General features: G+C 36.9%; 2 protein-coding genes and 1 long non-coding RNA gene across 3 annotated transcripts; 1 reads left to right on the forward strand and 2 right to left on the reverse strand.

Annotated features, from left to right (window-relative positions):
• The first annotated feature begins 353 nt into the window (after positions 1-353).
• Positions 354-974, forward strand: LOC137576064 (uncharacterized). Its single transcript, XR_011032264.1, has 3 exons — positions 354-450; positions 506-685; positions 745-974. It is a non-coding gene; the product is annotated as an uncharacterized lncRNA (long non-coding RNA).
• Positions 975-3,735: 2,761 nt separating this feature from the next.
• Positions 3,736-5,439, reverse strand: LOC137578029 (uncharacterized). Its single transcript, XM_068291671.1, has 2 exons — positions 5,221-5,439; positions 3,736-4,437 (listed from the first exon to the last, which is right to left on the reverse strand). Exons 1-2 carry the CDS (start codon positions 5,437-5,439, stop codon positions 3,736-3,738), a joined length of 921 nt encoding a protein of 306 aa, XP_068147772.1.
• A 336-nt stretch (positions 5,440-5,775) lies between these two features.
• On the reverse strand, positions 5,776-7,231 carry LOC137578030 (uncharacterized). Its single transcript, XM_068291672.1, is given in 2 exon segments — positions 5,776-7,065; positions 7,067-7,231. Coding segments are annotated over 2 exon segments (1,455 nt in total).
• Between the last annotated feature and the right edge of the window lie 9,732 nt (positions 7,232-16,963).

The raw sequence follows: 16,963 nt of genomic DNA on the forward strand, positions 1-16,963 counted from the left end.
ATTTGGTCACCAGAGATCGGTATAAATATTATAGCACTTGATGGATCGAATAGAAGTGAAATGATTGAAGAATGCGTAAAGTGCATAGAAATAACTCCATGTAAATCGTTACGTTCGAAAGATTCAACTGATTATTGCCATCGTTTTTGGTTTCGCAATCTTCTAATTGGTATTTGCATTACAATTTTGTTGAAATTTTGAACTGTGTTAGTTTAAGTAAAGTTGACAGAATCGGGAATATATATGTAGGTTTGGTCACTCTTAAGCTCGAAAATTGCCTTTTTCTGAGCACTTGCTCCACTTGGTTACAAACTGCTTACTTCATTTCCTTTATGTTTCTTCTATCAATCAAGGCTAAGTAAGCCTTGCTAGATCTACACTCAAATGAACACTCAATAATGTATTTATGTAACTCAGTTCAATTGCTAATTGGCCTCATTTTCATTAGACGTAAGTGGAGTCTTCTAGGCAAAGGCATGCCATTTTCAATTTTGTCTCGTCTTAGACACTTACAGTGCTTTCTGTACATATTGCATCGAAGATGATCCCATATGCGATAATTCTGGCTTTCGGACCATTGAATCATTCAGAGGAAAGAATAAAATAAAAGTATTAAATGTTGACGGTAATGCGACGTTTCTGCGAAAGGATCTTTCAGACTGTCTACCCAAGAGGTATAAAATAAGTAAGTTTCAACGCGAAATATAGTTCATTTATATATTAACAAATCTTTACGTTTCATAGTTAAATTGAGAAGTGCTTGTTGCTTTTGGTCCAAGGAACTTGGCTGCACCATTGTGGCACCCGAACGCAATATCAAGCAGAAAGTTGTCAAGAAATGTGCCAAATGCATCGAATTAAGCGGTTGCAATCGAACGAAACAATTGCCAACCAGCAATTGTAGAGATGAATTATGTTTGAATAAACTTCTTATGGGTCTTGCCATCATCATAATCAATAAAGTTTGAAAATTAGCTCAACTTCAATTTGGGTCTTTTGGTCAAGCCGCCGCCACCGCCACCGCCGTCGCTGTTGTCATAAATTTGCTCCAAAATCAACCGAAAAAAGCGTTTCCTCCTGTGGTGTCTGGCTAATTCGGGATTGGGACTGTGTGTCGAAGCCATTTATCTTGGCATAACTTGGTGCGCGATAATTGCATTCCATGCCGACCAGCTAAACCGTGTAGATGATGTAGTTCTCTCTGTTTTTTTTTTTGGTTTCCATTCCACTTTCAAGTTCAGACCGAACAATTAGGCATGGCACATAAATTTCACTGATCTCATATACAAGAGAGAATTGCCATTGATTTAAATAATAGTGTTTAAAGGTGGCTTAAAGTGTGCTATAGGCCATGGCAACAACGGCAACAACAGCAACAAAAATCTGCAATTAGTCGCCATCTGGCATCTGGCAGTTTCAATTACTTTGATAAGAAACAATGGCACAGGACAATACAGGCCAAAAGGTCTGCAAATTTAGCCTTTTTAAGGATAAACTTGTTGGTCATTGTTCCATCGCCTCATCGCCTAAATGTAATGCATTTCGTTTTAAATATTTATCAACTTTTTAAGCCCACGATATTAAAATTTTTCAAGATATTTAAGATTTTGTCTAATAACCTTGTTTTTTTTTTTTTAGTAATTTGTATTATATACATTGTTTATAATTTTGTATGGATTCCTAAGAATAGTTATGACCCTCTTTCAGTTCTGACAAACTTGAGATGTTAGACCTATCAAAGTCTTTTCGTTTTTAAAATTTTTAAAGGTTCTTACTTAAAAATGTTCTTAAGCTTCATAATTTAAAGTTCTTGATCTATCGCTTAAGCCAAATTGTTAGCTTTTTAGTTAGACGAAAAGTCCTCACGTCCTTATATGAAGAAGCTGTTGAATGGTTTGGTTTTTCAGCTTTGCATTCGACTGTTTTTAGCCAGCTTATTGGCCAGCACTGTTGGTCATTTCCAGGCGGATGGAGTCAATCATGGGATATCAATGGCCCGGCAGCCATTCAATTGTTGTGCTCAGCCCTTTTATGCGTGTTTGTCTGCCTCGCCTGATGAATTTACAGCCATTTGGTGGTTTGTTATCGAGATGAGGTTTTTGAATGGATGAATGTTTAAATGTATGCAAATCGTTTGTATACATGAGTAGCTAATTAAATGCGACAATAAGTGAAATATTAACGTTTAAATGTGTTTAATTAAAGCACTTAAATGGAATGCTTTTAGTTTCAAGTTAAAAATCTTTTCATATGCATTTACTTTTTAGTCAATAAAGGAGCAATTGTTGCTCGAATACCTTTGATTGTTTCTTAGTGAGTGTTTTTCATGTTCAAATCACAAATAAGTAATCGTTTATTCAGCATTGAGTTAAGTTCTCGAAAAGAACCACAAAGGACCCAAGAATCAGTAACCAAGATATAGATGTAAATATTATTATCCTAGAAAATGATTAGAAGACTTTAAAAATTGTTCCTAGCTTGCATAAACAAATACTTTACTTATGTAGCAATTGCTTTTAAGTATCAAAAGGGAAAGTTTTTAAAGTTTTATTTCCTATGAAAATTCCATTTGCAGAGCGTAATTCCCAATGCATGGAAGCCAATTGATGAGATTGCAGAAAAAAATGCCATTGTCCATTTATCGGCCTGAAGAATCTTAATTAAAAAGCCGCCCAAGTGCAGTTAAAAACAAATGTTTGCTTTAAACCCGATAAGAATCTGGGTACGATGTGTGACAATCGTGGCCAGTGAAAATCACACATGAAATCGATTCCAACAACACACACAACAATCAGCAATTAAAGCGAATGAAGGGCGAGAGTTTATCTGCTGTCGGTATGGACCATATATATGGGATATGGATGCAACTCACGCACATGCCCAAACAGGACAAGGACTACAAAGGAGACGAAATTGAGCAAAAGAGACAGTATGAAGGAGATCTGAAGACGAAACTGGTTTTTCCGGGTGGGCGTTAACCCAAAAAAAAAAAAAACCAACAAGTACAAGCTAAAAGATAAAAAAAAGTGTGTCGCCGTGGGAGGAGCCAACCAGATGAGAACATCAATTGTCGTGGACGATAATGATCATCAACGGCATCGTCATCAACATCAACTGGATTATCATCTGAAAGAAATGCATTATGTGCCGTTTGGGGTTTTTTCTTGCTTCCTTTATGTCGCCGGGACATAAAGTTTATTGTCGCCAGCATTATTTCTGTGTTGCATACTTAATGGCGCCACAAAATAACCGAGGCGCTAGGCCAAATGTGTCCACCTCCCTCCAAAAGTCAACGAACTTTAAAATTCTGTCCACCCTCTATACACAGAGACACAAGGACTCTCGTCTCTCGTCCTGTTTTGGCTGTCTTCTTTTTCGGCAAATATTTGTGCAAGTCAGCAGTCCTTACCCCCTCCCATCCAGCTCATCCCTTATCATGTGCGTTGCATACTTGCAGGCGTGCCTGAGGGGCATAGGACAATTGGAAATTGCTAAAGACTTAGCTGGGAAATGTTTTGGAAATATCTCAAGTGCTATTTATTTTGAACGCCTGTCAAAAAGAAGTCTGAATGGGGTGGTTTCTGCATTTACTTTCCATCATTTCTTTATTCTTGTTTTTTTGGGGTTTCCTTTTTATCTGGGAATTGCGGTCACATGGGGCCCTTAAAGTGACTAGACTGAAATGAAATTTATAATATTCTTTCACTTACCTCCAGACTTCACTCCCCACCGCTTTCAGTGCCACAGAAGTTCGCCCAAGAAGCAAATAAAAGCAAAGCCCAAACCAATGCCCAGCATAAGCAATGGTACAGCAAAATAATCCAACTTCAAGGCCAAAGCTTCATATGCCTCCGACTCAATGAGATTCAAGTAGCCAATATGAATGGTCTGTCGATTGGTGTCTGCTGCCAATTTTTGCATCAAACCACTGCCAAAGCAATTAAGCAATGTCTGACTTAGTTTATTTCTCAATAGCCATTCGCGGCGCATGGGAAATCCTGGCAAGGAATGCATCAATTCGATGGGCAATGGACGCATACGTGGTTTGGTCATAAATTGTTGTTGGAATTTAAATAAAACCAGACGATCACTATGGGCTAAATAGGCATACTTAGTGTCGAAGACTTTCCGATGATCCAATATAAATTTATAGGGCACAACACGTGTTATATTCCACAATATATCGGGAAAATCATAGGCCTCCAGCACAGTTTTGTCATAGTCGCCAATAATGAAGGATATATTCCGTTTGACCAACTCTTCGAATGTATTTATCTGCGGCTCATACAGACCCGTGGCCAAAATACTCTTCAATGAGGCCAGATAAAACGTAGAGAAAATGAAGCCAGTCAGAAATATGGTACCAAACAATATATAATGAACTTTTCCAGCAAGTTCTTTAAGATGAAAACCCGCATAGAGTAGGCTACTCAATACCTGCAAGACGAATTTTCCAAAGATCTGTGGAATTTCATTGAGTTTCCGTTTCGTTTGCAGCAAATAAATGAAACTGGCAAAACTTGCGATCATAATCACATAAATGGCCATCAATAGCCAGGTGATTAATTCAAATGGGGCTATAATATAAAAGTTTTTCGATTTTTCTAATGAATTTGGTATCAATATGTTGCCATACAAATACATATAGCTGGCCGAAAAACTATAATTCGCAGTATAAGCCAAGAGATCGCCACACAAGTCAGCCTGATTGAGTTTCAAAAATTGTAGACAATCGTTGGCCGAATAAACTTTATAATTAGGTGTAAGTATAGGCACGAATTTAGCCTTTCTATAGGCCAGAAATTGTCTCAATAACATCAAGGCATAACCATCATAGAGTTCCAGTTCCGGATACACCAGAGTTCGGGGTGGATTATTATAGAGAGCCACACGGACTTCCCAGCCATGGAGATTATCGAACCAATGCTCTCGTGCCCATAGATAATGACTGACATTAGTCTTCATTAGTTTTTGCATTGGGAAATCTCGACTTGTGTAGAGAGAGTTGTACTCAGATGATTCATTATATATCAATATATTCGGATAGCCAAGTTTCCATAGTTCAGAAAGTAAGTGCAACCAATAGTCGTATGATTGTTGGCCGACTAAAAGAAAATCCGCATCTTGCATTTCCGTTGGCAATTCATTGACAGTTTTTAAGTTATCCTCACCAAATTGTGGTAAGACCACTAGAAAAGGTTTGGGTAGATTTCGACTAACATTTGGCAAGTTACCAAAGTTACTAGGATTGAATAACACAGTTGGCATTTCATTGACAACGGCATTATAGACATCTGTAGGCTGTGTGTAAATGATGTTGGTCTTGGTGAATAGACCATGATTGAGGGCGCTTATGATTGCAGACAGTTCGTTGGGTATCAAAATGACTGGATTTAATGATGTGCAGATGACCAAAAACAGAATTAATAGCTTTGTCATGATATCAAGGGGGAAATCTGAAAGGAAACAAAGACACTTCTTAATGTATAGAAAATAGACGGCTGAGTAATTGCATTCATAACTTTAACTACTCTTCTGTAATTACTTGAGGGAATTTATCAAAAACTCTTTAAAAGTAGTCCTTTTGAATGCCTTCACTTAGCCTTTCTTAAAACAAATATTGAACTTACCTGAACTTTAAAGTTTTAGATGAGTTTATAGGTCACCTAAAAGTAAGTTTGTTAGTATTAAAAAATAAATATAATAAATTACAAAAAATAATATTTGAACCAAGCAAAATAGGAGTGCAAATGGTGATTGATTTAGTGTAACTATCTAGCCCCTCAAGCGCTTGATCAACAATTCGATGAGAAAGCTTATCAATGCCATGCCATAGCCTAGGACCAAAGAAATCGCTGGCATCACAAAATAATCCAAGCTCAATGGTTTCAGCTCACGAGACTCTGTGGAGAGAAACGGCAAAACTCCAGTACGCATTGCCTCGTGTTCGGCTTCCTGGGTTAGTTTCAGAGTCAGACCTGTCTCAAAGGCACTGGCCCAGGCCGTGCTTAGATGTGGACGCAGAAACCACGTCTTGCGCATGGGAATGCCAGAGAATATGAACAAGATCTTAATGGGAATGCGTCGCAAGCGCTTGTGATGCAAAAACTGTTGGGCATAATCATAGAGATTCATGCGATCCGTGAAGAGGACGTAGGCGTATCTAGTATCGAATTTGTTTCGATGTTCCATCAACGTTTCTATGGAAACAACTTGAACAATTGGCCATAGCATCTCTGGCAAATTGTATTTAATGCTCAAAATGCGATCGTATTCATCCATCATAATGGTTACATTTCTCTCTACCAACTCTTCGAATGTATTGATCTGTTTTTCAAACACTTCCGAAATGAGTATGCTCTTCAAAAAGCCCAAGTACATGGTGGAGTACACAAAACCAGCTAGAAACATCACCGCAAAGAGTATATAACGTGCATGTCCTTGCACATGTTTCAATCTGAATCCCGAGAACAGTAACGAAGAGATGGCTTCAAGTAGGAATTCACTATAAATCCAACGATGACATTGTTTCCAATGTATTAAACTTAGAAATGTGACCATTGCACTAATGTAGGACATCAAACAGATCCACGTAGTCGTTGTAAATGGAGCCATCAAATAGCGATAAGAATGAAGTGGTTCAGCATGAGCCACCATCACATTCGCATAGGCCACTCGTAGGGCATGAGTGACGGCAATTTCCTGTGTTTGATTTTGTACCAAAGCATCGGCACATATGTCCACTTCCTCACTCATCAGGGCCTTGGTGCAATGTAAGGGTGATCCTTGAATAAAAACCGGAACGAAGGTTGCATTCCGTGCCGCCAAAAAATGTCGTACAAAACGCATGTAGAATCCACCAAATACGAGTTTTCCCTTCTCGTCATTATAGATTATACTACGTGGGGCATTGTTATAGGATGCCACACGTATTTTGAACCCCTCAAGATCACCAAAACTATTACGCGAATGTATAAAACTCTCCACTGTGGCTGGCTGTAGACGCATATAGGGAAACAACCACTTGTCATAGATGGCTCCCCCATTGAATGGGGTATGAAACAAAAAGCTTAACATATCCTTGCTCCCAGCCATCCTTTATGAACTCTACCCACTTTGCATCTTTGATGAAATTCTCAGTCGACTTGTCCACAACAAAGAGGAAGTCAGCATCTTGAAATGCCAATTTTAAATACTCAAACAATCCTCTCGGTGGTTGATCATCAGTCATGACTATGATCAATATGGGTCCAGGGGTTTGTAGAATCAATTGTTCTCTGTCGAGATATTCTTTTGCACCGAAGATCAATTTGGGCTTTGTGATATTTTGGGTAAAGTTAAGATTCGATGTTAAGCTACTTTGTATAATGATATTTGTAGAAATTTTTAAATGTTCATTAAGCTGGTCAATGATTTCGTTTAGATATGGTTCAGATTTCATTATGTTTCCATGGCTGCATAGAAGTAATAATAGTAGCATAAATCGACAAGGACAATGAGCCATCTGTAATGAGATTCAAAGATGGGGAGAGAAAGAGATAGAGGGAGAGAGAGTGGCCGGGTAATGAGTCAACGATCAAATGAAATGTATTTGAATTAATTAATGATTTCGATGCGGTTGGGAATGGTAATTAAATCTTTTTACATTTATCATCAGTCATTTTTCTAAAGTTCTTATTGAACATTTTTGCAAAACTTGAGGAAATCTAAAATTATTTATACTTTTTGCAAATTGTTAAAAAACGTCTTAGTTAGAGCCTTATGAATGCAAGATTTGTGACGATTGAACTTTATTTTTAATAATAATAAGAATTATTTCATTAATTTCTCTTCCAGCTAGAATATATATCAAATTATCTCAAACAATTGGCAAAATTTAATGTGGGTTTGAAGAATTTTATCTTAAATATAGCCAAAACCCTTCTCAAAAGTAAACACAATTGTGGATAAAGTTAAAGTATATATAGGGATATGATAGGATGGATATCTTATAAAGTTCTCGGAATCGAGAATATCATAATCAAAGTTCGAAAAAGCCAAAAATGTTATATAATTGGTTATCGTCTATAGGTTCTTCTTTTAGTAAGTTGTTTTAATTCCCTTCCTGAGTCTGAGGTGTAAAACTATGTTTTTGATTAGTTAACTCTATTACCGAGTGCTGTAATTTCATTTACTTGACTAGGTCAAAATTTGAACAACTATTCAGCTGTAGTTCCGTATTGATTAACACAATTCAATTCCATTCAATTAGCATTGTCGGCATAGTTGTGATCTATTAGGCCATTGTGTGGCAGAGAAGCTAATCGCGTATATAGCGTAAGTGATACTCATAAATATTCCATTCCACCTGATTAACTTGGTGGCAATTAACACTAACAATTGACCACCTACACACACTCATACATATATTCTAGTTAACAATTGAATTATATTTAGATTAGCAATTTTCATGGCTATGCAAAAGTACAATACAATACACCCCCACATCGATTAGGCCTCATTCGATTGAATGTTGAATTAGAGTGAATTTGATTGGATTGTGTGTGATTTGGCGGCTGTTGCTTTTGCCCAGATCGTGTCAATATTTTCGCGTTTCGTCTCGCGTGCAGAGACAAAGGAAAAGTTGTGGCTTCGCTTTGGAGCTTGTTTATCACAATAAAGTCACAATCACGTAGCCAGCGAGTGAATGGAAAATACCTGCCAGACATTACTATATACGATTGGCTGCCATTTTGTATGGCAGTGACTAAAAATAGTCTTAATACTAGTTAGCCCCATCTGTCTCTGTCTCTTGTGCTTAGCCAACCAATCACAAGGCCTTGCCATGCGAGATAAGTACCTATGCATAGCTGAAGGTAGCGCCCCTTCATTAAACGCTGCGCAGAAGATTCGCTTGATTTGTGGCGCCTGATTAACGGTTGTCAAGACCTCAATTAACGCATTTGTATTCCGGGGGGATTCTGGCTTCTGTCTGGTTAGGCTGATTGAGAAGGGTTCCACAAATTACACAAATGCCTGTGAATGAGTTCAGTGGGTCAGCAAAACGATATGGGAGGTCTTTTGGGAAGACCTATAATTAGAACCTTTAACAAGCTGTTGATATAACGGAAGACCAGCTTAACCAATGACTCATCTGCACAGTAGTTACCCCTTCTCTTTTCCCTCCCTCAGCATCTTGCTAAGAAGCACAAAATTAATAAGATAAGAAAACAACCCGGAGGCTGAAGGTCAAACTAATAATGATTTAGATAATAAAAAAAGGTAAAACAAAAAAAAAAAAAAAACGGGCAAAAAAGGCAATCTTGGACCTGCTGCTGTCTGTAAACCAAACAAAGCCACCACACAGAAAGCCAGAGAGAGAGAGAGAGTGGGTTCTGGCATTCATCCATAAAATACCAAAGGGTTACGCCTATTTTTACACGCAACCAACTGCATTTCCTCGTAGCCATGAGCGCATGAGCGCAAAAATATTAAAACGATGCGACGTGACAGATTACAAAACGTTTGACACCAGCGCCAAAGCCGACAAGATACCAAGCCAAAAAAAGAAGAAGCGCAGACAGAAGACCAAAAGCTGGAGCTGAAGCTGAAGGTGAAGTTGAAGCCATGGCCAAGAAGTTACACAAACACACAGAATCGGAGACGGACTGGACTTGAAGACTTTTGGTGAGGCACAGAGGCAGGCAGGCACACTTGCCACACGACGAAGACGACAACAACGATGAAGCAGAAGGCCGCAATGACGAAGACTCTGCAGTGAGTTTTGCTGGAGTGCACAGTGCTTCCAAATCTAGTAAAAAACACACAATAGTCCGTCCATAAACAGCTAAAAGAATAAAAGATGAGTCTCCTAATGGACCTGCTGCAGTTTTCTTATTATTTTGTACCACTGTACATACATTGAATGCAGTTACAGTCACGACTTGGGCTACCACTGCGTGTCAGTAAGTAAATTGCCTCGAGGCCATGGCTCCAAGTTCAGTTTCGTGGCTCCAAATGTAACTACCATTTGGTTAGTGAAGTTAGCGGAGTCTCTCATTCAACCAGAGAGATCGAGAGAGAGAGAGAAAGAGACAGAGAGAGAGAGAGCGCGCGTCACAAATTAATTCGCTGATCCTGTGTTGCTGGCTTGGAAGATTGCTTATGATTCCCACAGTAGTCCCCTACTTGAGTAGCGGAGGATTGAAGGTGGTTGAAGGCAAAGGATGCCCACTTTCTGGGCTTGTTGTCTGGTTTCACCTGCGCCTAAGCAGCGGTTCATGAGGATTGTTTTGGTTGTGTTCATCTTCTGTTGGATTTTGCGGAGGCAGCGAAATGCCAGTCGAGTCTGGCACTCGTGAGTTATGTCAGTCAGTCAGACAGAGGGCAGCCCAGCACTTCCACTTGAGTGTGCAATTTTTCTAATTCACATACACAACATTCCAGGTGGACATGCTCTAGTCCCTTTGCTTACCTGCGCATATGTATGAAGCGTAATTGACTTGGAAGTTATGAACCCCTTTTAAATGTGGCCCCTGCCACAGCATCCAAGCAGCGGCAGCATGTAATTTTAATTTTCTCACTTGATTGCCCACCAAAGGCTTATGCTGGGGCAACAGTAAAATATATATGAATCGAGCTTCGGGCCAACTTATTGGTTTTGGTCTTGTTCAGGTGGATTAATACTGCTCAAGTTAACTCACTAAGCAATTAACAGTTGAAAGATCATTTCAGGGTGGCGAAAGTAATGACAACCTTTGGGTTTTTATGACGATCCCTGGCAAGATGTAGGAATCCCAACTAAGGGATAATATTAAAGGTTCGATTCTGTTTCAGCTAACTAAAAGGGGAAATCATTGAGATTAGATCCACATAATGGATAATGTCTTGTTGAAGAAGTTGTTTGTTAAGTTACAATAGTTAGAAATAGTCATTACGATTTGTTATTGTCTTCCATAAGCGTTTTTCCCTGCCTTATTCTAAAGAATAAAGGATTTAAATATGAGAGACGAGAAGGCCTAATCTTACTGACTTGTCTTCTGATTAACTTTTATCTTACAATTTCCTTATCACCGATTAGCAATGTGATCTTCCCTGTTAAAGACAAAGCCAAGACAAATATCCTCTCTATGAAAGAAATAGCTTCTCTTCTAGACGAATTATATTAACGGCAAATAAAATTTATGTAAATTAAATGATTGCTAATTGATAGATGCAATCATAGCCACTTTTAGATGATATTCTATTTACAAACTGTCACTTGCTTTCTACCCAATTTACTTCATTCATAAGCACATTTACCTTTTTAATGCGCAATAACCAAAAAATCTCGACTAGGCCAAAACTAAAATCAAACATTTTCATTAAAACGCCCCCAAACCCAATAGATTGGGTTAAAATTTGTTTGGTTTTTTTTTTTTTCTTTCTTGCCCCTCATAATTCATTGAGCCAACAAGAGGCTCAGTCTCAGAGTTTCAGCCTCGGGGGCAGCTGCTCGCCATGGAACTGAATGCTGAGGAGGCCAAAAACCAACCAAAACCAACCAAAAAATCAACCGCTGAATGAAACTTTGAAACTTTACACTACGAATTTGCGGCTGAGTGCGAAGTGCCAAAGCCAAAAGCAACAAATTATTAAACACATAAAAGAGAGTAAGTATGTATCATATACATATATATATATCGACATACTATATAGTTATATAAATAAATCAAAGCCAATGTTCAACTTGCAGCTGACAAATTTAGCGCTGCTTCTCCCTTCTCCCTCATTACTTTATGCTAATCACTTGTTTTAATATTTAATTGTCTGATATTGTTCAGTTCATATGACATAATTAGCTTTACCATTCCTTCATCCAATGCCAATCTGAATTGCCATCTGCTGGCTCTCAAGTCAAACGCAACATTCTCCATTTAATTAGTAAAACTCTAAACAATTCGCATGGGAAGTTCCTTTCAGAATTTTTGCAAATTTTTACTAATTAACACTGAAATAAACAAACTTAAACAAACACAAGCGAAACAATATACAAAAATAAAACAAAAAGTAAAAAGGGAAATAAAATGCCAGACAGATGGCTTGTTGTCTATAATTGGATATGTAAGCAGCAAATAGAATTTCTACCTTAATATAATAATCACGTTTAACTAAAAATTAATCAAGCGTTGTTAGAGATTTTGTACTATATTTGGGTATACCATAAACAGGTTCTCCGGATAGTTCTGGTTCTTAAAAAATAATTCCAATTGGCGATAAAAATACCTTGATCAGGGACAGGGACGACAGTTTGAGGCAATATATAGGTCACACAGGACGAAATGGGTAAGTTGTATACGATGTTCTTCTTAAAGTCCGAAGTTGATCCTAACCCCATCTGTAAGTTTTCTTTCATTTGGACTTTGTTTGCTCATCTTCCCGAAATCGAAAAACTAAATTGTACTTGCAAAGACAAAGATCCTTTAGGAGAGTAAACAAGAATAAAAAAATTCCAAAAAGGGGCTCAGAAGAAACCACCCCTTGTAGCGGGAGAAGGACACGTTGTATCGTATGTGTGTATCTATCTATATTCTTGTTCAACATGAGAAGTAAACTTGATATAGAAATCATGGCCTCAGTTCTACCTATTTCACTTTGTACAAGTTATCCTGACAACACCGAGAAAACGAATTCTAATGGGATCATTGAAGATAAGGTTGACAAAACGTGAATTTTCTTTTGGATAATTAGCTGTTTGAATAAAATATTGTATTGCTTACTTATATTATCTATTATTGTCAACTTTTGTTTGTTTTGTCTTGGACAAAACATTTGATAAAGTTATATATTTCTCTTTTCACTCTCAAGTCTTTTATTCGTTTAATTATGAATCTCAATCAGATCGCAGAAGCTGCAACTATTGCGTCTTATCCTTCTGCCAAAAAAGGCCTACCAAAACAAAAAAGGGTTTGTTAGACCCTCATCGAATGTTTCCCAATAGGTTTTATCTCTGTTTCTAAGGTTCCCTCTAGATAAGTACATAAACTTGAACCACACCGCTTACCAATTAGCATGGCATTTAAAAACACATTAACCTTTTCGCCTTCGCCTTCGATGATGCTGATTCACAGAAGTCGTAAATTGTCATAAGTGAATGAGAAAAAAATAAAATGAACAAAATTATAATGAATGGAGAAACCCGAAGCAAAAAAAAAAAGCGAAATTATCTTATATACATGTATGTAGATTGATTGCATGTCGAATCGATCTGTTGTTCTGGCGCCAAGAGACCAATTCTTGACCAACTTTGGATTCCACGTGCCATTGAAACATGGCCAGAAACATGGAATATGAGAAACTGCTAATAACCAAATATTGATTGGTAAGTTTGTCTATTTTTTAGTTACTCATATTTAGTATAACAAAAATAAATGATTTCTATTTTTATTTCTCCAGGTTTATTTTCTTGTGTATGTTGTTTTTAGTTTTTTTTTTTTTGTTTTTTCTTTTTTAGCTTTTTGGTATTTGTTGTCTTGTGTTTGGTTTAATGAGCAAAATGTCAATATATGTATATTCATTCGATATTGACACGCATAAATTTTGTAAAATTTTTGTTGTTGTTGTTGTTGTTGTCTTCTTTCTTCATCATGATGATCTTCTGAAATGTGTTGGATTTTCACATTTGTTGGACTTTCAATTTTTCAAGCCTGGCAATTAGCTTTTTGGTATCTGGCGATAGATGTTAATTGTTTAAATAAACAAACTGTAAATATTACACGTGTTGCCCATAACCAGACATGGGGGATAACAGCAACAACAACAACAGAAAACTACAATTTTGCATTGAAAATGTGAGCAACTTTTCAGATGCTTCTTAATATTCAATACTCTCATCCAAAAGAGGGTACATTTTCTTTTCGCCAAAGGATATACAGAAGTATATAGACGTATATCTTAGGTAAATTATCTGATAATGTACTTAAATTTGAGTCCTTAGTGGGTCTTAAAATGATCTTGAGATCGTAATCCGTTCATAGATTCTTTAGCTGAGTTAACAAAAATAATGAAAGATTCTCAATAGTTGTCGATCATTGACGATTTGTAGTATCGAACTTTTTGAAAAGGAATGTCCTTAGTGTAGAGCTTTTGTGATCGTGGATGAGGCCAAATTATATCAAAGATAGATGTTTCACTTACGAAACTAGAAATATTCAGTCAGAACTAACTCAGCCCAACTTCTTGAACTAAACGTTACAAATACAAAGATTATATCCCCTATCAGCACTCAGTCAACCATAAGGGTATATACTCGTCGTTTAGATTGATAGATTAATCACCATGCACATTGGTTTTTCATTCACTTGTAATACTGAAGCCAGTCACGCGTTCATTGTGCTCATCTGGCGCTCATTTACCCTTCACCTCTGGTTGGGTTTTCCCAAAAAAACGTTGTGATAGTGATAGTGATCAGCACTTTCACTTTATGTGTATGTGTGTGTGTGTTTTCCTTTTGCATGGCAACCAAATGAAAACTCAATGAAGCCCAACGCATAAATTAATGTGAAAATTTTTGTGAAAATTTAAGGGGGTTGGCTGCGCATGTCCTGCAATTGAATGTTAACGAACATTTTCATTAACTGCCTCGAAACAGTTGGCCGCATCGCATAGGGGCAGGGCTGTTTGGTAATTAAACCAACTTGCCACAGCTTCGTTGTACATATATTTTACATTGTTTGTTTAATTGAAATTAACTGCAAGAGCAAAAACAAACAACACTCGAGCAGTTAACCCGAAAAATTGAACTTCGAGTTTAAATTTACGGGGAAGCGGTAAATTAGGCTCCAGCGTACATCGATTGATCATGTGCAAGAGTGGACAACTGAAAGTGGGAATTGTGGCAAGGGATCAGCGACACCATCGGTGTTGAAAGTGAGCACTTGGGACAGTCTCGTCCTCGCCGCACACTCACCTTCACACACGATGATCTACAGTTCCTTGGAAGGCCAGTTTGAATACTCTACTAAAATTATAACAATGCAAAAGTTATTTCACATAAAAAGGTCACATGACCTCAGTCAATTGAAGCTAAAGGCCATTACATATAAATATAATCAAAAGTATTTCAAAGCTTCCGCTTTTCATTTTCACATTGAAAAACTTAAGAGGGATTCTAAAACTCTGATCTTTTAAATTTCATTTATCCCAAAGATCCCAACTTTAAATTACCATAAAGTTATTAATTTGAAAAAGTTTTCAATACTTCGAAGTGTTGTAAAGGTTTTCTAAATACTAAATATGATTTTATGATTGTCAATAACTTCTAATTGTAAAATACAAAGTTGCTTGATTAAAGCATTTCAGTAGCTCCCAAAGTCTTTAGTTCTTGTAATTCTCAACTGGTTTGCGTTTCCTACAATGGACAACAGATGATTACCGTTTTAGTGTTGCCAGATCAGCTTTAAGACTTTTTTACCGTAAATTTGTTTTAACTTTGAAGAGTATTTTGTCTTCGTTCTTGAATATCATTAAAGTTCTTTAGGCTGAACTTCTTTTTGGGCCATTTTTTGCTGCTGCATCTTATATTCAACCAACGCCCACCTCACAGAGTCTCTACGGCGTGTTTTTTTTTCTGCCCTGAGTTTACCTTTAAAAGGGGATTTTTTCCTCCACCTTCTCGTTGTTGTTGTTGGTTTTGGCGTTTATCAGTTGAGATCAGGCGGCGGTTTGGAGTTTATCCTGCCTGCCCTTTTTTTTTTTTTTTTGGTTTTGCTTTACTTTTTTGCGGTTTTTGTGCTTCGTATGCGTGTGTTTTTTTTTTTTGTTGTTTTTTGGGGGGGCAGTGAATTTTAATTAAAATATTTCTCAGGCTTTTGTTTCGTTTTTCTTTTTCTTGTTTTTTTTTTTTTTTTTTTGGGAGGCCAATGCAGCGGTGCAACGTTTTTTCTTTCGTTTTTCGGGCTTTGATTGTTATTTTTTTGTATGTTTTGATGGAACTTGCTCGAGTTTGTTTTAACAGGTCGTGAGTGTGACACATTTGCATCAGAGATATGACAAGAGCTGGCAGAGGTGGCAAAAGGACACACACAATGAGACAGAGACAAGCGGATGGACAGACACAGGATCATAAATCTCTGGCCCAGCATTCGGTATTCATTTCGGTTGTTTCTTCTTTTCGTATGTGTGTGACCCACCAGAGAGTGGAAAAATATCAAGAAACCGATGGAAAAAAATTAACTTGTCAATGTCACACATAGCAAAAAAAAATACAAAAAAAAACACAGAATCTCATAAATATTTGAATTTTTGGTGTGTAATTTTTTTTGTTTTTTCTTATTGTTGTCTATTGTGGATTTTTACACCTTTTTGTTTTACCTGGCGCCAAGACTATTTGTATTTTCACTGTCTTCTCTGCTTTGTCTTATTGTACTTATTTGTGTCCTGCTGAGTTTGCCAAAATAATCAAGAAAGATAGAGCCAGCAGTTATTTGGTTAGTTACAGCTACTTGGAAATTGTGCAGAAGAGCCAAAAACGAAAAACGGAAAACGAAAACAAAAAACGAATTTGCGGTTAGTTGGCTATGGAAATTATATAAATATTTTTCTTTTCGGGTAGTTGGTCCGGAAATGATAAAATTATTATATTTTAAATTCGATTTTAATTTCCTCAACCTCTTAATTTGAGTACAAGAGCGATAAGATAGAAATAGTTTTTGGTTTTTAATTCTATTAGAAATTAGCCATCTACTCAAGTGGCTATAAGAAATATCAATTTGTTTGGTAGGAATATTTATAGTAGATGAATAATTATTGAAACTACTTGTTATTTTAGGTGTTTATAGTTTTTAGATCCTGAAATTTTACAAGTTTTTAAAAGTACAATTCGATTTTAACAGTTTTTTTTACAGAAAAGTTTATGTTTCAAAACTCATCTTTGGTTTATAAGATTTTAGTAAATTGGTGTTTTAGCTTTAATTTGAAATACCCTAGAAAAATATAACTTTTCACT

Source organism: Drosophila tropicalis, unplaced genomic scaffold (assembly GCF_018151085.1).
Source record: "Drosophila tropicalis isolate 14030-0801.00 unplaced genomic scaffold, ASM1815108v1 contig_593, whole genome shotgun sequence".
NCBI lineage: Eukaryota > Metazoa > Arthropoda > Insecta > Diptera > Drosophilidae > Drosophila > Drosophila tropicalis.